Source organism: Panthera uncia, chromosome E1, assembly GCF_023721935.1.
Source record: "Panthera uncia isolate 11264 chromosome E1, Puncia_PCG_1.0, whole genome shotgun sequence".
Lineage (NCBI taxonomy): Eukaryota > Metazoa > Chordata > Mammalia > Carnivora > Felidae > Panthera > Panthera uncia.
This window is the reverse complement of record NC_064814.1, coordinates 61,198,817-61,224,627: the sequence shown is the minus strand read 5'-3', so window position 1 is coordinate 61,224,627 and position 25,811 is coordinate 61,198,817. Positions and strand designations below refer to the sequence as shown.

General features: G+C 43.3%; 1 protein-coding gene across 1 annotated transcript in view; it reads left to right on the top strand.

Annotated features, from left to right (window-relative positions):
* Positions 1-4,934: 4,934 nt before the first annotated feature.
* The window catches only part of LOC125926199 (ectonucleotide pyrophosphatase/phosphodiesterase family member 7-like), a 31,648-nt gene continuing 10,771 nt past the window's right edge, over positions 4,935-25,811 (top strand). The window contains exons 1-2 of the mRNA XM_049635393.1: positions 4,935-5,184; positions 22,104-22,249. Coding sequence (XP_049491350.1) covers positions 4,935-5,184; positions 22,104-22,249 — 396 coding nt within the window. The remainder of the gene's footprint in view (positions 5,185-22,103; positions 22,250-25,811) is intronic.

Genomic DNA, 25,811 nt, shown 5'->3' with positions numbered 1-25,811 from the left:
GCCAGACAGAATCTAAACCTGACAGTACTCAATGACAGAAAGAAATTAGAGTGTCCTACATGCCAGTTCTTGCTTAATTTTGGCCTCATCATAAGCAGGGCCTAACATGGTTTACATCTCTTGAGAAACACTTTAATTGATCTTTGGATCTATCAATAAGAACTTGAACCCATAGCAACAGCCTGTGCATAGGAAATGTTCAGCTCATATAGGTTTTTCCTTTCTAGGGAATCATCTTGAGAGGACCACAATGAAACTTGATATTCAAAAAGTTTAAGTTCCAATAATTACTAGGTTTAACAGGATGCATCTCCTAATCCTTTCCTTTCATCACAAACATGTAGCTTTTTCATCCTACCACTCCTCTCTTCTACTGAGACTTGTACCTCTTCCTACTTCAGCCATGTGGCTCTAGTGAAGGCTGCCATGAGCTTACACGGCCCTGCCCCCTGGTCACAGTTGATTGGTCCAGGGATGGGCATCTAACCCAAGTAGGCCGATCAGAGTTCTTCCCTTGGATTATTTTTCCTAACTGGAACTGGAAAATATAGTCATCTTCTGTGATGACAGAAATTCTGGAATGAGGAAATACAGGAGCTTTTGTGGTCATATTCCTCACCTTATGGAGAAAACCAGTCCTGAATGAAAGAAAATTAAGGTGATATGCAAAGGCAGACACAGAGATAGAAAGAGAAAGCTGGTGGTATGTAAGTACCTGCTTGTGAAACTCAGCTGAATCCCTGCCTTTCTGCAGGATGATTTCAGTGACATGGGAAATCATTCGCTAAAAAACCCATAGCAGAGGCCATGCCCATAGCATATTCGTACTCATCATTCTAGCACTGCATGTACCCAAGACTGAAACACCCCATGTTGGCCCCCTTCCCTTCCTTGAATCACTTCCCCACTCCCCTAGTGGTGCTTCCTGGGATTATCTCTCAAATAAACTCTTGTACCCCCATGCTTGTTTCAGGGTCTGCTCCAGGGTGAAACCAGACTCAAACATGGTCCCTCTTCTTACCTAGACTAATAATATATGGGTTTTTGCCACTTTCAACCAAGAGTTCTATCTATTACCTCCTTCTGGGATAATTCCCAAAATGTGTTTCGAATTCCCCATCTCCACTCCATTAACTATGTCATAAATATACAGATTTCTTTAAAAAGTTTAATGATATTCTTATAACTTCACAAAGTTTAATGATATCCTTAGGTTTGACACAACACCCTGAAATTTTATAAAAGTTTCCATAACTGATATATGAACCATTCAAAAGACAGTAAGAGCCAGAGATGGCTCTACTGGACTTGCAAGGAAGAATGGCACAATCAAGAGGGCATGACTGGAAGATGCTTCTGGAACTGTGGGACCCTCAAGCCTGCATGCCTCAGAGCTGAATACTAGGAAGCTTGAAAACATAGTGGCAAGAAGAGATTTACTCTCTCCTCCATATTTCATCCTCCACCCCATTCAAAGTGCTCAATAAATATTTGATAAACAAGTGATGGATTTATGCCTTTCAAACCAGAACTTACCAAAGAGAAAACAAGACACTGCTATAACCATAAGCATCATATTGACCATAATGAGAATTTTCTCTAGTCAACTACCTCCACCAAATTCTGCTGATTACACCAAATGTGGCACTTCAGGGATGTTTCGGTGGACATGGCAGACTGTTGCATTATTGAAAGCTATTTTTTCTGTGCTTCCAGAATACAGAGATGCATACAGATTGTCCCAAAAAGGGCCTAAGTGATTACAATTATACAATTGTATACAATTCTCAAAGGGCCAAACCACTTACTACAAGTATTCTAATTCCCTTGGAGAATCTACACACCAAGACTCAATATTCTCTCCTTGCACAGTCCCAATTCTGGGATCAACAGCAATTCTCCTCTGGGTCTGGCTTTCTCAGAGTAGCATACATTGTTCATTGCCACCAAGGGTATCCAGGGACACAAACTAAAGATAATAATGCTTTACTGTTCCTCAAGCATCTGTCCCTGCCACATGTGGAAAGGAATGCCAAGTCTAGTTTGTCCAAGCACAAAATAGCATCATTGGCATCATCAGATCAGATAACAAAATTTTCAGTGGCAATTTATCATCATGCTACAAGTAACCAACATCTGTTGAGCACTTACATTGTTAGGGACCAACATAAGTACTTTACCTGCTGTACTAGCCACGATACACTGGTTATGCCACAGCAACAAATTAACCCCCAAAATCTCAATGGCTTGGCAACAAAGGTTGACTTCCCACACTCCATGTGCACCATAGGTTGGCTGGGGAATATGCTCCATAGGGTCACTCATAGACCCAGAATTATGGAAAGCCTAACACCTCAACACAAGACTTCCATTTAATGGGGTGGCAGGGGATAAGAAAATGGGATGGTCAGGCACCAGCTCTAGACACCTTCAGGCTGGAAGTCATGCATGTGGCTTCCACTCATAGTACATTGGTTATAATTCCAAGGGGGCTGGGAAATGAGGGGGAGAAGATGGATAGCCCATGAGCAGTAAGCATTCCTACCAATGTACAGTATCTCATCAAAGTCTCACAAACTTAGAAAATACATCATTATTCCTTTTTACAGAGAAGAAAACAGAAATAATAGAGAAGTTAAGGGACTTGTGCCAAGGTGTCACAGACAGTAAGTGGCAGAGTCAAGTTATGAACCCAAACTTCAAAACACGCTCAACCTGGAAAACTTCAAAACACACTCAACCACAAAGCTGCACACTCATCACAAAATTTTATGGAAATCCCTCAAATAGCAAAATACCACGCTAATTAATAGGAGAAGCCAAGTTATGCAAATACACAATGGAGCTCCTCCAACACACCACCTCCTCACTCCAAAGATTCAACCTAAGCAAATACCTGGAACAGAATTCCAGGCAATTTCAGCAAGGGGGAAATGAGTCATTGATGTGGGGTCTGATATCCAGCCTTCAGTCCCCCATGTCAAGATAAAAATCTTCCAAAAACTTCCCCTAAATACCTGAGCAGACCTTCAACTCCTGTCACAGAAAAACCCATTGGTGACATCTTTACACAATGCAAAGATCTTTCTAAAAGAGCAAAGGTAAATGTCATCCATATACCTACAGGAAGAGGTCAGAAGCAGATGCTGTCATATCCAGAGGGATGGCTGAGCCGATGGTTCTTCCAACAGGTTAATTCCACCCAGTCTGCAAAACTCAAATCTAGCACCACCTCCTCCAAGGAACCCTCCCCTATCCAGCTTCTCCAGGTTGGGACCCTCTATCTCTGCTCCCACATCACTTCCCATACACACCTCCAGCAGGGCCCTTCCATTGCATGTAATACTTTACTTGTCTGCCTGTCCCCTGGACTCTGAGCCACCCACAGGCAACCTCTGCATCTATTTTTCTGTGTCTCTTACCCCTAGGATAGAATATGTGCTCAACAAATGTGGGGTGTGGGGCGCCCGGGTGGCTCAGTCAGTTAAGTGGCTGACTTCAGGTCAGGTCATGATCTCATGGTTCATGAGTTTGAGCCCCACATCAGGCTCTACGCTACAGCTCAGAACTTGGAGCCTGAAGCCTGCTTCTGATTCTGTCTCTTTCTTTGCCCCTCCCCACCCTTCAAAAATAAATAAAATAAACATTAAAAAATAGTATGCTTTAAAAAAAAGAATAGTATACAAAGCAATTTGTTCCCTTGGGAAATTTAATACACCCCTCCCATGCCCAGCAAACATGTAGCCAAGTATAAAAACTGAAGTTCCAGCCTCACATCTGCTGTAGTACCTTGAAGTGGTTCCATAGTCTGTCTGAACTATTTATGCAGCAGATAATAAGTAAAAACCACCTGATCGATATGTTGTAAAAATTTAGTGGAAAGCAGAGGGTATTCAAACAAATATTCATAGTAGCACTATTCACAATAGCCAAAAGGTGGAAACAACCCAAATGTCAATCAGCTGGTGAGTGGATGTACAAAAAGTGGCATATCCATACAGTAGAACACTAATAAGCCATGAAAAGAATGAAATGTTGATGCATATAACAACATGGATGAACCCTGAAAACATCATGCTCAGTGAGAGAAGCCAAACACAAAAGGTCACATACTTTATGATTCCATGTATGAAATGTCCTGGCAAGGTAAATTCAAGCAGACAAAGAGCAGATTAGTGGTTGCCAAAGACTGATCAAGGGAAGAATGAGGAGTGACTGCTAATGGGTATAGGATTTCCTTTTGATGGGATGAAAAAGTTCTGTAATTAGATAGAGATAATAGCTTTACAACGTTGTGAATGCACCAAATGTCACTGAATTTGTACACTTTCAAATGGTTAAAATGGTGTTATCCTATGTGTATTTAGCCACAGTATTTTTTTTTTATTTCTTATGGGGCATTTCCAACTAATAACCTACCTAGGATTTTTTTTAGTTAAATGGAATAGATAATGTATATACAGTTCCTAGTCCTCACAAGCCCTCAATCCATGGTGGCTGCGTTTGTAGTCATAATTCACAATAATTTGTTCTCCCTATAAAAACAGAATATACTGAGCAAAGGAAAGCACCAATCTAATTTGTTCCCCAAATCTTCACAATACTGGAATTGATATAAAAGTCCAAAATATTTCACATGGTTTGACTTATTTTTATCATGGTAACATATGCATGACATAAAATTTACCATTTTTACCATTTTACAGTGTACAGTTCAGTGGCATTGAATGCATTCACAAGGTTGTACCACCATCACCACCATCCATTTCCAGAACTTTCCATCATGTAAAACATGACATCTTGTTACATTCCAGGTGTTTTGATACACAGCGGAGCTCAGGCAGAATTATCAATTTGGACTTTGTTCAATCGCAGATAAAAAAGGGAGAAAATGGGAGCCGGACCACAAACTCTGTGATGTTGGTGCTCGCAGCATGACAGGGTTTGGGGTCCTCACGCTGCTGCTGCCCGTCCTGCTGGGCTGGGCCAGCTGCCACCCTGTCCCTGGAAGGAAGAACTTCAACAAGCTGCTGCTGATCTCCTTCGATGGCTTCCGCTGGAACTATGACCAGGATGTGGACACCCCCAACATGGACCGGCTGGCCCAGGAGGGCGTGAAGGCCAAGTACCTCACACCACCCTTCGTAACAATGACGTCCCCGTCTCACTTCACCACCATCTCAGGTAAGCTCCACTCTGCAGCCAATTTGCCAATGCTAGTGGAAGCCCCAGTGTCTGTCATTCCCTGAGATACAGCCCATTCTCAACCAGCTCTCGGGAGACGGAGGCAGTTCATGCAAATGGAAGAAGCACTAGCTAAGAATATTCTGGTTTCTAGAACCCACTGCTACAGAGCCCCAGTCTGCAGACAGAATCAGGACCACACAGCTGTAGCCTCCCTAGCCCCTGCTCCCTGTTCCCCAGACCCACCCACCCTGCACCTTGCCTTACACACAGTGGCTGGTGATCTTTTCCAAAAGTAAATTATTAGGGGCGCCTGGGTGACTCAGTCATTCAAGCATCTGACTTCAGCTCAAGTCATGATCTCGCAGTTCATGAGTTCGAGCCCCACATGGGTCTCTGTGCTGATGGCTCAGAGCCTAGAGCCTGCTTCAGATTCCCTGTGTGTGTGTGTGTGTGTGTGTGTGTGCACGCCCCTCCCCCACTCATGCTCTGTCTCTGTCTCTCTCTCTCTCTCTCAAATAAACGTTTAAAAAAATAATGATTTAAAAAAACAAAAGTAAATTATTAAAAGAACTTTATAAAAATAGTAAAACATTAAAGTTTAAAGAGCTCAATTAGATTAGAGGATTCCCTGGCTTATTACTGAAGAGTTGGAGGGACACCAATACTCTTTGAAAAGAATTCAAATTTTGTCTCTCTGTGGCCCAGAAAGTCCCCATGACCTGGCCCCTGATCCACTCTCTCCTATCTTCTCTTATTTCTCTTTCCCTTACACGGTTCTTTCCAGATCACAAAGGTCACCTGCCTGTGCCTCCACCCAGTCCCGACCTCTCTTAGTACCTTTGCCCTTGCCAGTCTCCCCAGCTTACCTAGAACGTGTAGCCCAAGAGGAGGACACAACATTAGACAAGAAAAGATACTAACAGATCTCATTACAACTAGGAAAGTCACTGAGAAGGAAGAGAAGAGTTTCTCCAGAAGAGAGCAAGGGCAAATTGACTTGAAATTGGAAACAGGAAAAGGCTCTCTGAGATGGAGCAGTTGAACTGAGAACTGAAAGAGAGTACAGGAGACAAGAGGAAGGAAAAGCATTCAGGCATAGGGAAGAGCATGTTCCAGATGTCTGTGATAGGAAGGAATGTGGTCATTCCATAATCCCAAATACCAAAATGCAAAGGATTCCACAATAGTAAGAATAACATCAGCTTTCTTTTCTCCAACATGGGCCTGAAGCCAGGCATGTGCTAGGTGCTTAGGCTTCAATGTCTCCAATACAACAATACTGCAAAGCAAGTGTTGTCCTCATTCCACAGATGAGAAAATGAAGGCTCAGAGAGGCCAAATAACTCATCAGTCACTTGGCCAAGAAATGGGCAAGGAAGAAGCCAGGCCTGGAACCAGGGTGTCCCTGGCCACGTGGAACTGGTTCTGCCCAGCTCTGAGCCTGGAATCCACAGACCCCTCTTGTGGGGTATGGAATGGTGCCTGGCAGTATGAGCCTCACCCCTATCCAGAAAACCACTCCCTTGGGGTCCAAGGCAGCTCTGGGAGCCTCTGAAATGATACACAAACTGCTAGTACCTTTTTCGGGGAGAAGGTTTTATCGCTTCCATCAGACTCTCAAAGGGGCCCTTGAATCAGAAACTTAAAAAATAAAGCTGAACAACCACTCAGAGGGAGATTTTCCTACATGTAAACTCTTTGAGAGGCAAGTCATTTGGGAACTATTAGTGCCAGGAAGCAGGAACTAAATAGCCCTTTTCTGGAGAAAGAGAATGCTACTTCCCAGTGGCATTAACTTTGTAACACTTAAAAGACTTCCCATGGGCAGATTCTGGGTCCCTGAACACTGAGAATATGATGGGCACAAAATATTATAAGGCATGCCCACCCTTTATTTATTCCCAGAAGATTTTTGATGAGAAGATATAAACAGTGAGAGCAAATTTTAAAAATTATAAAATTACTGCACCTCCTCGTCTACATTCATTGCCAGTGGGAAATGGAATTGGGTACAGCTTCAATGGAGGGTAATTTGGCAACACCCAATACAATCAGAATTGCACAAATTTTCTTATTTGGCAATTCCACTTGTAGGACTTTATCCAACAGATATATATCTGCTGGGTGGAAAATGATGCATGGTGTACATGCAAAGTTATTCATTGCATTGGCATTTGTAACCACAAGAAAACAGAAACAACCTAACTATTCACCCAGAGAGGAATGGCTAAATAAAATACCAGATACCCATTGAATGGCATAGTCTGTTACCTTCAAAAGAAAAATGAGCAAGTTCTTTGTGTCCTCATAGGAAGTTATCTCCAAAATGGATTCAGTGACAAAAGCAAGATGCAAAGAATGTGTGTAGCATGAATATATGTGTTCATATAATATGGATGTGTATATATATGCATACAATTACTTGTAGATGCATAGAGGAAATCTGGATAAATACACAAGAAACTGGCGATACTGGTTCCTCCGAGGAGGACACAGGGTAGGAGACTGGATTGTACCCCCTGTATAATTTTTAGATCTTGGACCATGTGAAACGTATTGCCTATAAATAACAAAGCATTGTATACAAAATAATCTTTTTAATTCACCCACTGTGGAAAAAACATGTTCCTTTGAACCCTCTTATTTATAACTAGACCTGCCATTTATTGAGCAAGTGAACACTCACTCTGCTTCAACTATAAAACAGGTTTTTCAACATCAGCTCTATTGACATTTGGGACTAGATCATTTTCTGTGCTGGGGTTTGAGGGGCGATATCCGGTGCACTGTGGAATGCTGAGCAGCATCCCTGGTCTGTACACCCACCTGATGTCAGGAGCACCCCTCCTCCCGATATGACAACCTGAAACGTCTCCAGACATTGCCCAATGTCTGCTGTGGGGGCAAATTGGCCCCAGCTGAAAACCCCTGCCTTGAATGGTTGAACCTGCTCATGAATAGGCCAAGCAGGTACCATGATCATCAGATCTTTCAATAATTTTAACGGTGATATGAAGTCAGGACAGTTACCCTCTTTACAGGGCAGAGATATCTGAGGCTCAAAGATGTACAAATCTTTTCTGGGGCAGAGGCAGGATTCAAACTCAGTCCTGGATGGTTCCAGACACTGGTTCCTCAATCCCTACCCTCCAGCATGACTACAGCCCGTCAGTGTCTTTGATTCTAAGTAATCTTTCCAAACCCCTCTGAATGTTGTCCATCCCCAGAGCTTCCAGGAAACGAGTATATATCCTGAGTATGTTGTATTAATGAAACAGAGACCACCCCAGACCCAGCAAAACCCTCAGCATTTGTCTCCATGAGCTGAGCTCAAGCCGACCTCTGTCTGACTCCAGTGTGCGCAAGAATTATCCGTAATAGAAAAAATAATGGTTAAAATGTGTGCTGCCAGCACCCAAAGACCTCATCAGATTCTAGGGTACAGACCTGACACAAACTATGATAAAGGGGGCTCTCCTAGCTCAACGACTAATTAACTTGTGTTCTTACGAACACCTCTGGGCAATTTAACAGAAGAGAGGTGATGAGGAAGAGCCTGTTGCACTGCTTCACATCCTAGCTCCAACACAGGCTCAGGTCTGAGAAGCCATGTGGCCACCTCCCTGAGCTTCCCAGACAGAGTTCAAGGAGCAGGGGCCAGGTGGTCCCAGGCCAGGAGAAGCCATGCCCCAGGCACAAGGACCCATGAGCAAGCTTCCCTAAGACAGCTGACTCAGCTGCCGAAGGTCAGAACCCTGGGCCCCCCAGAGAATCTGCTGCCCAGATATGGGCAGCAGGGCCTCCTCATACCTGGGGGCTGTCAGATGTGTGGGTATCTCAGCCCTCACCCCAGAACCAGAGTCACATGACCCTCATCAGTTTTCCCTGCTGCTGGTAAAGAAAGTCCTCCTGGAGAGTTTTTAAGGGGGCTTCCAACGTATTCATTCTTCCACTCAACAATTATTTTAGCATCTCTGTTGGGCCTGGCAGTGGGAACAATGGCCAACTATACACTTAAGTGACTCCAAGGTCTTGCCACTTCCTAGGACTTGTCCCAAGACACCGGCTCATGTCCCCTCTGTTTCCAGATCCCACAGATCTATTCAGGTGTTGTTTCCTTTTCTCTGCAGCTCTGCCAGGGAGAAAGATGAAGAGCCCCTTTCTTGTGGATCCTTCTGCCTCTGTGTTTCCTTTCACTGACAGCTCGGGGAATCAGACAGAGAGATGTGTTCTCACCTGGCTGTGTCCCCCCCATAAGCCTTTTACTGCACCACAGCTCCTCTATGGCTACCATAAGGCAGAGCTTAAGAGGAATACCCACTTTCCATGCTTTCTCCAGTAGCATCCTCTCCTTGAAGCAGGAAGGGCAGAAGTCCTGAGCAAAAGACTCAAGGAAAGAAGATTTCTTGAAAACTGGCTACTAATTCAAAATATCCTACTTCATCACCTCTACACTCAAAAAAATCTTTGCATCTTTACAAAGAATGTAAATTTTTCCTCCAAGTACAGGCTCCCCCAGCACCATCTACAAGACGGGGAAGTAGAGCCCCTGTCTAGGATTTAAGCTCCCAAGTGCAAAGCAAGCCTTGGCTCTGGAGGAAACATTCTCCCTCCAGCTCCCCAAAGACGGGCACTGGGTAGGCCTGCACATTAATCAAGCTCAGCCCCTCCCCCAGTGAATGGGCCATTACTTCCTCCAACATAGTTTTCTTCTTCCCACCTGGCTTCATAACCCCCACCCCCAAACTCCATGCCACACACACACACACACACACACACACACACACACACAGGGGAACTTGGCCACAGGACCTGGAAGTTTCTTAAAATAGAATGATGTATTACTTTTTCTGTGGCTGCAGAACAAATTACCACAAACTTAACAGTTTAGTACAACACCCATGTATTATCTCTCAGTATCCATGGGAAAGGAGTCAGCACCAGTGAGCTGGAGCCTCTGCTCAGTGTCTCACAAAGTCACAATCAAGGTGTCAGCTAGGATGGGGTCCCAAGCTCTCATGGCTGTTGGAAGAATCCATTTCCCTGCAACTGTAGAATTCATGGCAACTTGCTCCTTTGAGGCCACAGGAGAGGGTCTCTCTGCTCTAGATCCTATTTTAAGAGCTCACCTAATAAAGTCAGACCCACACTGGATAATCTCCCTTTTGATTAACTCAAAATGAACTGATAAGGATTCAAAGGATCTGCAAAATCCTTTGAAAAAACATGTGACTCTCCATCTCAGGATTGTGAGTTCAAGCCCCATGTTGGGTGTAGGGATTGCTTAAAGATTTTTTTTAATCTTAGAAAAAAAACCCAGAAATTTATTGTTTCACACTTGTGGAGTCCAGAAGTTGGAAATCAAGGTGTTAATGGAGCTGTATGACCTCTCAAATCCACAGGGAATCCTTCCTGTCTCTTCCTCACTTCTTGTAGTTTGTTGGCAATCTCTGGCATTCATTGGCTTGTAGATGCCACAGTCCCATCCTCCATCCAATCCACAGAATTTTCCCTGTGTCTCTGTTTTCATATAGTCATCTTCTTGTAAGGGAACAAGTCATTTGGATTAGGGGCCCACCCCACTGCAGCATGACCTCATCTCTGTAGTGGACCTATTTCCAAATAAGGTCCCATTCTGAGCATCTAAGCTTAGGACTTCAACATCTTTTTTGAGAAACAGTTCAACCGATAATAGTACCGTAAGACATAATTAATTGATAACTACAGGCATTAGTAATCCAGATCCTCATATTATGTCATCACAATGATCTATCTCCCTCCTTTTCCCTCTCCCTCTCTTTCTCTCTGTCTCTCTCTAAGAGTGACCACAAAATTCCCAAGGCTGGCTCTCATTGGACCAATTTACTTCTCAGAACCAATCGCTATGGCCCGGGGGAGAGTGGAACAATGCTGAACACCCAAGCTGAGACTACGTGTCCACCCCCAGTTTGGGGTTAAGGGGGTGGCAAGCCTCACACAAACCAGGTAGACTGCAAGTCAGGGGCTGGTGAGTTCCCAGTGGAAAGTCAAGGACTGTTATCAGAGAAAAGACCAACAGAGGAAGAACTGGCAGGAAGTGCTGAGGTCTACCACGCCAGCCTGGGGCTGACGATGTAGGGATGGGGGTGTACAGTCCAGTGGCCCAGTACTCAGTCCCAAGAAATCACAGCCTCAGCTATGGGGCACCCCATGGATACAGTACCCACACCTGCAAACAGCCACATCCCAGCATGGTCCCCCCAGTCTCCCTGAACTGTCCCAATTCCCCTCAGATCTCACTGAAATGAAAAGCCATTCTCTGAGTGTTAGAAGCTCATTCTGCTAGTTTAAATCACCCAATTCCTTCTCCCTCTCCAGAAGCCTGTACTTACTGCTCCATCACTGGTAATGACAGTGAACATTTCTGCAATCTCAGTTTTTATTGCAAAGTGATTGAAGACCAGTGAGAATAAGTTATGCTGCTGAAACTAAGGAAATCCCGCCAAGCAAGTGGTGGGTGGATAGGAAGTCTTATGGCAGCAGCATATATTTTCTCCCCCAAGGAACCTACTGAAAATAAGAAGCTATCACCACCATGTTTCAGACAAAGGCTATAGAAAACGTAAGCTGTGATATTATAATTTAACAATTTTAAATCTAGTCAAATAGATATGGATCAGAGGTGAAAGGGGGATGCTCGTAAGGAGATGATGGTGGAGGAGAATAACAGTGAGGTCCTCTCTGCTCTTCATTTCCTCCTTTCTTGGAAGGACACTCGATGGTAGGCTCAAGGTCCCTATCAGTCAGAAATTAAGCTTCTCCCAATTCCAGAACCCCGCCAGAACAACTCCAAAATCAGAACCACCACTTGTAACCATGTAGACGGTGTACAGCACAATTCTGGGAAGAACTGTTTTCATGAATGCTATGTGGGTGGTGCCCCCTGGAGGTGGGCAGGGCACAATTTGCACAAATGATCAGTTACTTACATTCTATCCCAAAATCAACCTATAAGAGGTAAAAAGTCCTCATAGATGTCGTAACCAGTCATGAATCCACCTCTCCTTCTGCCTGAAACAAGAGCAAAAGAAGCATGGCCAAATGTATTTAGATGGTCTTTAAGACTAGAGCAGGGTTCTCAATGTCCCACCACTGACATTTTAGGCCAAATCATTCTTTGTCTTTGGGGGGGCTGTCTTGTGTGTTGTAGAATGTTTAGAAGCATCCCTGGCTTCTACTCACTAGATGCTAGCAACATCCCTCCCCTCTCCCAGTTGTGACAACCGAAAATGTCTCCAAGACATTGCAAATGTTCCTTGGGGGGCAAAATCACCCCCTACTTGAGAACCCTTGAACTAGAGGTATAATACACAAATCACATATAAATCAGAGGGCCAAAGGTCACCCATGTGACACTCTATCCAGTGAAAAAAAAATAGAGTCTGAAAGAGGTAAGAGAGGTAGGGAAAGGAAAAGGAAATTAAATCCCTGCTGCTGGTTAACAGTACAAGCCCAGCAGATGTTGTTGGAAACCTAGTTAGAAGATGTAAACCTTTTAATCAGCTCCCATCCTTCTCCCCCAGAAACCACTCTCCACTGAAAAAGTCCTGGAAGTCAACAAAGCCCCAAACACAGATGAAACAAAGAAAACCACAGATAGAGACAGAAAAGACATGTTTCCAACACTAATCATTTCCACAAGGAACGAAAAGTGGAGAAATAAGAAAATATTTCTTATTATTAAGAAAATAAATAAGAAAAGAAAATAATTGAAAATAAGGAAGGCTGGAAAACCAGGGTATTCCCTAACTTTTCAGTACACTAATTCCCAAAGTTAGTGTAGAAAAAGCAGAGAAAATTGCACAAGGAACCCCCTATACCCATCACCGAACTGTAAGAATTTTTCCACATTTTGCCAATCCTGTTCCATTGTCTCCACTCAATGGACTTTTCTTTCTTCTTTTCTGCCTGCCTGCCTTTCTTTCTGGAAACTTTTTTTTTTTTTTTAATGTTTATTTTTTGAGAGAGAGAGAGAGAGTGAGAGCATGCTCAAGTGGGGGAGGGGCAAAGGGAGAGGAGGACAAAGGATCTGAAGCGGGCTCTGCACTGACAGCAGTGAGCCCCATGCGGGGCTCAAACTCATAAACCATGAGATCATGACCTGAGCTGAAGTTCGATGCTCAAGTGACTGAGCCACCCAGGCACATCATGGAACCTTTTTTTTTTTTTAAGTTTATTTATTTATTTTGAGATGGAGCATGAACGATGGAGGGGGGCAGAGAGGGAGGGAGAGAAGAGAATCCCAAGCAGTTTCGGCACTGTCAGCACAGAGCCCAATGCAGGTTATGTGAGATCATGACCCAAGCTGAAGTCAGACACCTAACCGACTGAGCCACCCAGGTGTCCCCTTTCTGGAACCTTGTAAAGCAAATTCCAGACATTATGCCATGTCATCTATACCACAACAGTGTAAATTTCTAACCAAAGAATTTGATTTGGTTTTGTTTTTATATAACCTCCACACCATAATTAACATGAAGAAACTAGGACTCTTCCAGGTAGAGAAAAGATCTAATTGCCACCTTAGAGATTCTCCTATTAGTGCTTCTCAAATTTGAATATGTATATGAATCACCTGGGGATCTGGTTAAAATGCAGATTCCAGTTCAAAGGATCTGAAGTGGGGCCATTCCAAGAAGCTCCCAAGTAATGCTGATGCTTCAGGTCTATGGATTACACATGAGAACGTGTCAGCCCAAAACACCACAGCAACTGAGAAAAAAAATCATGACTGCTCTGGATTCCAAGGTCTTGAGTGAGAAAAGCTGGAACCACTTGAGGGTAACAGCACAGGTGTATTAGTTTCCTATGGCTGCTGTAACAAAGTACCATAAGCTGGGTGGCTTAAAGCAACTGAAAGTCCAGAGACCAGAAGCCCAAAATAAAGTATCAGTGGGCCATGCTCCCTTCAGAGGTTCAAGGGGAGAATCTTTCCTTCCCACTTTGTCTTCTAGTGGCTACCAGCATTCCTTGATTTGTAGCCACATCATTCCAATATCTGCCTCCATGATCATGTTGTCTCCTTTCTCCTTTTCCATCTGAGTCCTCTCCTCTTCTGCCTCTTGTAAGGATATTTATCTTTGGATTTAAAGTCAACATGGATAATCCAGGATCATCTCATGTCAAAATCCTTAATTACAACTATGAAGACCTAGTTTCCAAATAAGGCAACATTCACAGGTTCTGAGAATAAGAATATGGACATATAAATGGGGGGGGGGGGGGGGGGGGGGGCCAGTGGGCACCATTCAGTCCACTATAGTGGTAAGAGGAGAAAATAAAGTGAGAAAAAAAAATACAGCGGAGAGATCCCATTTCCGTCACAGTGGCTAGTAAGGCAGGTCAAGGGTAGAACTGTGTGTTAACAGAGTTTCCAGATGGAACTCAAGAAGCCGTCTACTTCCAGCTACTCAAAGAGAGAACGTTTCTGCTTTTGACAGCAGATAAAGGAAGAGGTATAGAGTGTGAAAGACCATTCTCTGTTGGCCTAGTTCCTAAGGAATTGTGCCTCTGCCTTAGGGCCATTCTCAAGTCTTGTTCAAGGATAAAATGATTTATTGATGACCATAATTAAAAAGCAATGTCAAAAAGAAGCAGCATCAGCATTTTTCATTCGCACTTACACATGAGCAAGAGTGGTTTAGTAAAATGGGCATGCTAGGGTTTTATATTCTCTGTCCAGACAAGGGCTGCCATCATGAGTGCTAGTGTTGGGGACAAGCCTCAGTTCTATAGCAGGAATTGATAAGGTTTTAAATTTTGATTGGTTCACCTGTTCTCATTTCAAGTACTTTTGTTATGGGTCCAGTGTATTATCAATGGGTGGTACCCTGGGTGTGCACACTTGGGTGAGTGTGGTTTTCAGCATCAGTGGAGGCTGCTTTCCCATCAGTGTCTTGGCTGTGGTTCTGAATGAGCTTGTTAGCTTGAGAATGGAATATTGTGTGGATTTAAGGTGGTTAGTTGACCTGATTTGGCAACCATTCTTCCTGACTTCATACTAGCTGGTTAACAAGACATTTTCTTCTTTGGTTTTGGGAATGTGAACTTAATGAATCACAAATCGGGAGGAAAATGAAGATATACTTATAGTTTATATGGTAGATTAGTTTAAAGGAATTAGTGAATAACACAAGCAGTTTCTCAGCATTAAAGTGTGTCTACACCCAGATGGACTATCTGTAAATATACACTGTTCCACCTGAAAATTAGTAGATAGGAACAGAGCAAATGTTTGGGGCAGGGGGGGGGGGGGAGAGGAATGCCCTTATTGAGTTATTAAGTTATGGCATGGTTTATTTTAATCCCACTAAAATATCTTTTTTCCCAAATTGACTTTGGATTAAATCAGGTTCTGCTTCCTACTTGTTCAGAGCATACCTGGCCATCTGCAAATGGGGCAGAAGTAAGAGGGAGTTTTTTCAATTAAACTCAACAAACATTTGTTGAATGCCTACTAAGGGTAAAGCCCTATGCTTTGTGCCAGGTTGATACCAAAATAAATGAGCACAGCCCTACTCTTAGGAAGCTTTTAAACTAATGGAGAAAACATATTTAGAGGTAATCACCTGAAATTCAAGAGGAAATGAGATGAATGCTGAATGCAAAGTATAAGCAGGATGGAATGGCATTAATGCCATGTGTGCCCAGTTCCAATGACACTCCCTGACAGCCAATGGCAATACTGCACAGATACCCATTTCTTGTATGATCTGAAGGCCCATGAAGGTTTGAGCCCTGGCAGATCTAGTATAGGTCTAAAGTCTACGTCTGGTCTAGTCCTGATCTTAGGAGTGGTTTTCATCCATCACAAGCCAAGGAATAGCCTAAAACACTGGCAAAAACTGAAAAAATTACAGGTTCTAGAGCAGGGCTTCTGCTCTAGAACAATAAGCCAGTCACAACAATTTTGTTGTTTGTTATTCTTCACAACAATAAGCCTGTCGTGAACCATCTCGACCATTTTGTCATTATAATCAAAAAAGGAAAGATTTTCAGCAGTCTTACCAGGTAGACGCCTGACCCTATCTTAGTTCAAACTATGGAACTAAACTCTCAAGCCATCTAACAATGGCCAAAATAGTGATCTGTCCACAACAGAACAGAACAACGGTGCTCACTTCTTTCCCAAGGCATATCATGTAAGTTCAGGTCATTAACAAATAAGAACTAGGCAAACTTGAGCTACCTAATCCTTGAAGGGAGGTAACTGACGATGGTTACAACTCGCGCAGGGTATTATAAAACCACCACTATCTACTTTTGCCCAAGCAGTGAACTGCTTAGTTTTAATAGTTAAAAATCATGGCAAATACAGCTGACACTTGAACAACATGGGGGTTAGTAGTGGTGAACCCACACACAGTCAAAAGCCCACATAGAACTTTTGAATCCCCAAAAATTTAAAAACTAATAACCTAATATTTACCAGAAGCCTTACTGATAACTTAGTAAATTAACACATATTTTATATGTTATATGTATTATAATCTATATTCTCACAATAAAAGAAAATGTTGTTAAGAAGGTCATAAGGAGGGGCGCCTGGGTGGCTCAGTCGGCTAAGCGTCCGACTTCAGCTCAGGTCACGACCTCGCGGTCCGTGAGTTCGAGCCCCGCGTCGGGCTCTGTGCTGACAGCTCAGAGCCTGGAGCCTGTTTCAGATTCTGTGTCTCCCTCTCTCTGACCCTCCCCTGTTCATGCTCTGTCTCTCCCTGTCTCAAAAATAAATAAAACATTAAAAAAAAATTTTAAGAAGGTCATAAGGAAGAGAAAATACATTTATAATACTGTACTGTATTTGTCAAAAACAATCTGGCATGTAAATGGACCTGCACAATGCAAGCCCATGTTGCTCAAGGATGGACTGCATTTACTCTCACCTGCCACCAGGCTCCAGTGTCACCTCCTCTGTGCAGCCTTCCCTGATACCCTCTTTTCTGTGTTCCCACTGCACTTTGTTCAGCATCTATTGGAGCACTGATCTCCAGCTATGTCAGTAAAATACAGAAATCCTTTCACACTAGCTCAAGGGAAAGGACCACCTTGCAAGACTCTAACAGGCAAACTTGGGCAAGGGAACCAAATGAGAGATAATTAGGAAAAATGGAAAATGGAGTTAGAGAAACCAGATCCCACTTTTCTGGCTCTCAGAAACCCAGTGGTCCCTATTTTTTTTTTTATTTATTTTTTTCAACATAATTCATTGTCAGGTTGGCTAACATACAGTGTGTACAGTGTGCTCTTGGTTTTTGGGGATAGATTCTCATGATTCATTACTTACATACAACACCCAGTGCTCATCCCAACAAGTGCCCTCCTCAATGCCCATCCCCTATTTACCCCTCTCCCCTGCCCCCCCATCAACCCTATCCAAAATCTGTAAAGAACTTACCAAATTCAACACCTGAAAAACAAATCACCCAGTGAAGAAATGGGCAGAAGACATGAATAGACATTTTTCCAAAGAAGACATCCAGAAACCCAGTGCTCCTTCTAATCAGCCCCAGGAACTCTCTTATCTCTACTTCTCTCACTCACAATCAGCTTTCTCTTTTTGCTCATGACCTATCATGGTAGGCTACTGGGAGCCCACCACCAGCTGATTAGTTACTGCATCTCTTGGTTTAAGTCTTGAGAGAGAATTGGGTTTCTCGCCAGCCAACTGAATGTAGGGAGGAGACATCACATGGTACAAATATGGTACTTAGACCTGCCTCTCGGCAGGGCCTGTAAGTTGGGGAATCCTAAGACTGAGTGACTGTGAGCATTGCAGGCACCCCCAGAACATGCTCTCTTATTAACTCTCTCCCCTGGTCCCTAGATTATGAACACCATGGGACAATGGAGGATAGTACTTGGGTCAAAATGTTTGAAGGGGAGGGTTTGGATCAAATGCTGGATTTGATGTTTCTCTAAATTCACCTTGCAAGTATTTGAGAAATAAATAAATGTCAGTCTCTGAGAATCAAGAGAAAGGAGTCAAATCTAGCTGGGTTCGTTCCCACACCTGAAATGCTCGGCTGGGAGAATTTACCTGCATCTTGCCATAACTGGTATGGTGTGGGAGTATGCAATGTACCCTGATTAAAGCATAATTAGCAAGCAGCAGGATTAACGCTCTCTGAGAGAGCTCATCCTACTTCCTGTTTAACTTGCATAATTACCCACATCACAGACACTGAAATGACATGGATAATAGACTCTCAGAATGGATAAAGCCAGAGAGGACCTTGGAAATCATTAATCCTCTCATTTTATGAAGGTGGAAAATGAAGCCCAAGGGAAGAACAAGTGCTTTCAAGAGCCAAGACCAAACCCAGGTGTCCCACTCCTGAAAGCAGCCCCACTTCTGTAGCATCATACTGCAGTGAGGGCAGCATCACCCAACCCAAGTGAAACCAGTTCCTTTGCAGCTACTGGAACTCCAGGCATGGCCAACACTGTTGCCTTCACGCAGCTTTCCCAGCCCAGTCCCTGATTGTCTCCAGAGTACAAAATGCAATTTTAGTAAAACTGATTGCTGCTCCCTACAACTGTTCATTTCTTAGCTTTCCCCCCACCTCCCCATCTTGTTCTGCCCACATTCCAGAACAGGACCTTAACCATGATAAAGAGGCTTGAGCAGCAGGAAGGAGGAACCGAAGGGGCAATGGAAATTCCTGCTGGGTCATTAGTGGTCCCCAGCCACTGGCTGGATTTAGAACATACCTTTAACTGTCAGGGTGGAAATAACACAAACACCATGGAGACAGTTCCCTTTTTGCAATTACTGGGACTAGCCATGCCACAAAATGGAAGGGTCATGCTCCCTGAACTCATTTTAGATTAGTTGTTTGAAACTTGGGTAACATCTCTTTGAGGGGAAAAGGGATTCTATGATGGGTTCCCAGGCTAGTTTATTCAACTGATACTATAATTGACCTCTTGGTCCCAGAGCCTGGAAACCAGAATCATTAAGGTCCAGGGAGGGGAAGTTTCCATGTCCATGGTGTCCTTTGCTTCCTCCTATCCCTCCTCCAAATCCTCCCAATGTCTCTGAGCCCCCAAGCTTCCCCAGATACTGGAATACTCCAGGTTTTGACAGCTGCCAGCCTTCCCTTTGGTCTCTTAGGGAAGCTGCTATCAACCCAGATTTTGGAGTAATGGGTAATCTGCTAGAACTAATCCACATACATGTGTGAATGACTAACAGTCCCTGAACCAGTGGCTCTGACATGTCGGTTGGCTAAGAAAATGCAAACTCACAGACCCAACCCTAGATGTGTGGATTGAGCAAGGGCTAGATTGGAGAACAGAGAATTTGTGTTTTTTAACAGTAGTTGAACTGATTCTAATGTTGGTGGTATAGATACCATGGATAAACACTAGAACAGGTGAAGTGGCAGGCATTTATAATTCCATGGTGATTTGCTCTTTACTGGGCAGGAAGAGTCACACAGAACAGAATCCAGGATTTGCAGGTAAAAAAGATAAAGACAAAAGCAAGCTACTACCTGGGTGAATTATCTCTGTGCTTCCATTTCATCTGCTGTGATATGACATGGCTCAACCATGAGAAAACTTGGACACTACAACAAGGAGAGGATTTGTTGTAGATTTCAAAAAAGGAAAAGTTCTTGTCCATTTGGCCCCCACCTACCCATAACAAAGTACCCTCACTTGTGGTATTCAACCCCCCTCGTGACATACAGTATCACGGGGAGATTAAAAGCCCAGGTTGTAATGCTCAACACCTTAAGTCATTCAGTAAATGCACAGCAAACCCATTGAGATACCCCTGCACATCCACTCGGTTGACCATAATCAAAAAAAAAAGGAAGAAACAAGTATTGGTGAGGATGCAGAGAATTCGGAACTCCTGGACATCGCTAGTGGATATGTAAAATTGTACAGCCACTATGGAAAATGGTTTGGCAATTCCTCAAAAAGTTAAACATAGAGTCACCATATGACCCACCAATTCTACTCTGAAGTATATACCCAAAAGAATTGAAAGCAGGGACTCAAACAGATACTTATACATGAATGTTCATAGCAGCATTGTTCGCAGTAGCCAAACAACCTAGAAACAACCTAAATGTCCACTAATAGATGGATAAACACATTCTGGTCTATTCATACAACAGAATATTATTCAGCCATTAAAAGGAATGAAGTACAGATATATGCTACAACATGGATGAACCCGGAAAACATGAGACTAAGTAAAAGAAACCAGACACAAAAAGTCACATATTGTGAGATTTCATTTCTATGAAATGTCCAGAATACCTAAATTTATGGAGACAGAAAGCAGATTAACGGCCAGTAGCAGGTAGGGGAATGGAGAACTGGGGAGTGACTGCTAATGGGTACAGTCTCCTTTTGCAGTGATGAAAATACCTTGGGACTAGAAAGAGGTGATTATTGCACAACATTGTGACTATAATAAGTGCCACTGAATTGTACACTTTAAAATGTTAATGGTTATTTTTATGTTTTGCAAATTTTACCTACTAAAAAAAAAGCGGGGTGTAACCAAACCTCCTGGGTTCAAAGCCCAGTACTGCTACATGATCTTGAGCAAACTCTGTGCCTGATTCCTGTAAAGGGGAAAATCTCTAAAGGCAGGACAATAAATATGTGCCATGATTTCATCACACAAACCCTACCCACTATTATTCAGGCAAACCAAGGCCAGGCAGGTTAGGGGCTTGTTCAAGTTCACATAACAGGTTCAGAAGTTAACTCAGAGCTGGTACCCAGCTCTTTTTGGACTCTAAGTCCATGCTCTTCCCCTGTTGACCATCCAATTTGATCCCTCACCAGGAACCTTGATACCAAGACCCCAGTCCCTGACAGCAGTGCAACTTTTTTCCAGTGATTCCAAGCATGGTGTACCTACAAGGCAGAAATGATAAAGCAACAAGTTTTTGCTTCTTCCCAGCTGAAAGCCTTGGCCATCCTAAGAGGACTTTACCCACCAGCAGCTTGGCAACGAATGAGCCAGTGGAGAATTTTCCTCTCTCGATTCCCGTGACAATCAAGTTCTAGTCACAGAATGTCCTGTCTTGATTTACCTTGGAAATAGGAGAAATCATCACTATCTTATTGCAATCAGTAGGGTCACCCAGAGGAATCTCTTCCAGAATGTGGGGGAGTGGACACTCAGCTGTTCCCTGGGTCTTTTGGTTAAGTCTTTAGACTACTCCCCAGTATGCACTCTCCTTTTCCCCAGTACAGTGTAAGATCACAGGTACTTTCTATATCTGGTTCAATTCTTATGTTTTCAAGGATAATCTAGCTTACTCACATTCCCCAAAATCCACTTTCCTTCTTTAAGTAGAGAGAAATAAGTCTATACCCATCTATGTCTAGAAATCTTTCTTGATTCCATTGTTTTCCTCAAACAGCACAGCCAATGGGAGTCCTAGGAAAAACCCTGGGATATTTGCCAAGAATTGGGCCCACTGGATATTCAATATTGAATCAGACCATCACAAGCAGAAGATAAGGAATATCACCCCACAGGATATATCCAAATCCCAGGCTCTTGCTTTCTGGACACAGAATAACCTAAGTAACCTGGCCTCCCTAAGCCTTCCCTCCTCACACATCAGTTTCCACAGCCCACCCCAGCTTCCTCCAGGACTGTTCCAGGCAGCAGATCCAATCTGGCAGGTGTGAGATTCTATTAGCCCTTTCATTATGGCTACCAATGTTTGCACCTCCAGAAAACCAAATCTAAAGCCCCAGGGTGGCCACCCAGAGTGACAGTCCCCCAGAAGAAGTAGGCCAACCAGAAGGATATTGGAGGAGGTCTTAAGATCACTTTGACACCGCTGGCAGTATCCATTCATAGAACTTATCAGTACCTTCCCTCCTTCATTCCCAAGGTCGCTGGATTGAAGATCATGGAGTCATTCACAACATGATGTTTAACACAGAGACACACTGGAAGTACTCCTTCAAGACCACACAGAATAAGACTGAATGGTGGGACAATGATGTTCTCCCCCTCTGGATCACAGCCCAGAGACAGGTACTTTCAGAAACCCTGGGTTGGCTTCCAGGGACATTGCATCACATTCCTAAGCATGTGGGACGGGGGTTAGAAGCTATGACCTCGAGTAAGTGACTTAACTTCTCTAAGCATGTTTCCCTAAATGTGTAATGGGAATAATGATGATGTGCTTATTTAATAGATTTTACATAAGTATTAACTGAAATATGCATTTAGCCATTATTGATGGATAAGTCTCTACAAGGGCAGAGTCTGGCTTAATCACAATTGTACCTCCAGGGCTCACCATAGGGCTCTGTCACATTTTTTTAACCCAGTAGTACTTTCATAAATGTCTGTTTATACACTTGTCTCAGACTTAAGCATAAAAGCCCTTAGGAATGAAGTTGACCATTTAATGAATCTTCAGACCACAGAAAGTTCTTAAGAGAACATTCACTTGAAAGGATTCTGGTAGCCATTTATTATTGCTTCAAAAAGGCAGAAATCAGAACTCTGTGTTTAAGTTCTAGCCCAAAACCTTTTGTCAGCTTTGTGTTTTCTTAATAAGCTTCCACAGTCATCACTGCAGAGTAGAACCTCCTCCTTGTCTTCCCCAAGACACCAATCTTTGCTCCAAAGATCCCCTTGGCACTGGCGCTTCACCTCTATGCTCCAAGGTACACTGGGTGTGTCATGTTGCAAGATGGTGCCATTGCAGCTCAGAATGCAGGCTGTGGACTTGGACACCTGGAGCAGGATCCAGCCAGCTCCACCCTTCTCCAGCTGCATGACCTTGGGCAACAACCTCCTCTGGGTGTGTGATTTGCCCCACCCATAAAATGAAAACTGTCAGAGTCCCTGCTTCTTAAGCCCATTGGGAGGGTGAACTGAGATAATGCACATGTCTTGAAAACTAAATGTTCAAAAACTATTAGTCATTAAAGGAAGCTGAATCATCTTAGCACTTCAGCTGGTCACTACAGCTCTAAACCAGAACTAACCAAAGGAACTTTCTTTGATTATGGACATGTTCTACTGTGTACTTTCCAAAATGGAAGCCACCAGCCATGTGTGCTTATTGAGCCCTTGAAATGTGGCTAGTGAGACTGAGGAACCAACTTTTTAACTGCATTTGATTTTAATTAATTTCTACTTAAATCTAAATACCACATGTGGCTAAGGGCTACCATATTGGACAATGTAGCTTCTAGATGAATCACAGGGAGTTGTCAATGACTCTACCCTAGCTTCATTTTTCCCCCTAACTGTTGGGCTCTAGATTCCTTCCTCTTCTGTCACATTTTTTAAAAGTTTTTTAACATTTATTTAGTGTTCAGAAACAAGAGAGACAGCATGAGCATGGGAGGGGCAGAGAGAAGGGGAGACACAGAATCCGAAGCAGGCTCCAGGCTCTGAGCTACCAGCACAGAGCCCGACGCAGGGCTTGAACTCACAAACTGCGAGATAATTACCTGAGCTGAAGTCAGATGCTTAACCAACTGAGCCACCCAGGCGCCCCTTCTGTCACATTTTTTAACTTTGAGGCAGAGACCACCATGCAAATAAATTCTGTCCTTCCAAGAAAATAAGACTCATAACACTACATGTCTAATACTGATTTAAGTGCTTTACATTTATTAATTTATAACAGCTCTTAGGTGGGTGCTACAATTATGTCCACTTAACAGATGAGTAAACTGTTAAACAGAGCAGTGCCATAACTTCTCAAAGTCGCAAAGCTTGCAAAAGGCAAAGCTGAGATTTGAATTCACTCAGGGTTCAGCAACTCTTAACTCTTAACCATAACAGAATATTATTTCCTTGGCCAAAACATTTAGTCATGGATCTGATAGTGAATCTTACTGCTAGGGAGATCTGGGCAGTCTTCATTAATTCACTATTCAACTTGCTATGATATTTGTTCATTGGCATGAGGGTTCTTGTAGCATTCTTTCCTGTAGTTTTTCTTATTCACAGTTCTTGTCTCATTGCCATTTATTTTCAGGACTTTGTTTCCTTCTGCTCAACTCATAATCAGAGTGTTCTTCCTCTTTGCTGAATTCATAAGTGGTTATGCAGAAAAAGATCTGGTTCAGGGCCAGGCGACTGAAAACACGCCATTCATTTAGCAAGTGAAAGTCAAGTTGGTGCATCTCTCATTCTACCACTGATATCTCCTGCCATGGGACAGAGCCATTGCCTAGCAGCCTGAAGAGATAGCAGGAAAACCACTGCATTCAAGGCAGACCTGTGGCCCCAGGTCAGCTTCCCAGTAACAGGATTCCAACTGGCCCTAAATGTCATTCAGGAACCCATATGTTTTGCCAGGCAGGGCTATGGGGGGGGGGGGGTGGCCTGGCCTGTATCCATCACTGGGAAAATCCATCGTTCTCCTGAGTCTCTTCCAGGCAGGCTTTGTGGAGATTGATGCATTCACCTTTAATAGGACTAAAATGTTTTCCTTCCATGACACTAATGCTGCCAGAGTTCATCAAGATACACAAGCATTGACATGCCTTACACATGATGCCTAAAAGATGGGATTCCTGGCCACCTTTGCGTCCATTAGTCATGGTCCATGAGCATATCCACACTCCAGCAGGACTTCACTAATGGTCAGGGTATGAACAGAGAAGCTCCATTTAGAGCAAGCTCATATTTTAAATGAACATACCTGATAACTGAACATGATTAATGGCTGAGGTGGTTCACCATGTTCAGAAGTCCTAATCCTCAGAGAAAGGCAGACAGCCATGACTGTAAGATCCAAGAGAACCATAAAAACCTAGGGGCACGTTTCACCTCTCTATGGAGGAGCTATAGAGTGTATTAAGGAGTGAAATGGCAGAGGATGATCCGAGTGAGATCCCCATGGCTGCCAAGAGTCTGTATCAGGACCATGGTAGGCTATTACCAGGAGGGGATTCAGAGAGACCATGGGGAGTTTAGCTATGGTTTTCAATGTAAGCCAAGTCTCCTAGACAATAGCTTCCAAACTTGGAAGAGCTGTGAGCAAGATGGTGCCAGGTACTTCTGCCTAGAGTGTTAATAACAGAATAATTCATCCCAATATTGGCCCAAACCATGTTTTTATAATGCATCATAAAGGCTCTAAGAATAATAATCTGACCTCCAAAAGGGTGTGGGATGGGGAGAAAATAGAATCTTGGCCGTCTGGCTCCTTCTGTTCAGTGACTCCTCTGGAGCACAGAAAACCAATGAAAACGCTCAGACTTCTGAATTTCACATACATACAGTCCATCTCTTTCCACCCAGTCACTCCCTAGAAGGAGGAACTAACTCCTTTCCCTAAACCACACACACTTCCCACCAAAGCACAACCATGATAAAATGTTCAAGGGCCTTCCTAAAACATGTGCACCTTGTGACATTCACTCTGTCACTTAAAGGAAGAAATAAAACAAAATACAAAACCAAACTGAAACTTCTGCTCTAATGATTTGTTCTGAAGAGTTTGGTGGGATCTGTACAAGGATTTTTCCCATAGTAAGTACCAACTCTTGTTTTAAAAAAGCAACTTAAGAATAATAGCCACATTGATGCAAAACTACACTAAGGGAGAATAATGAACCTAATA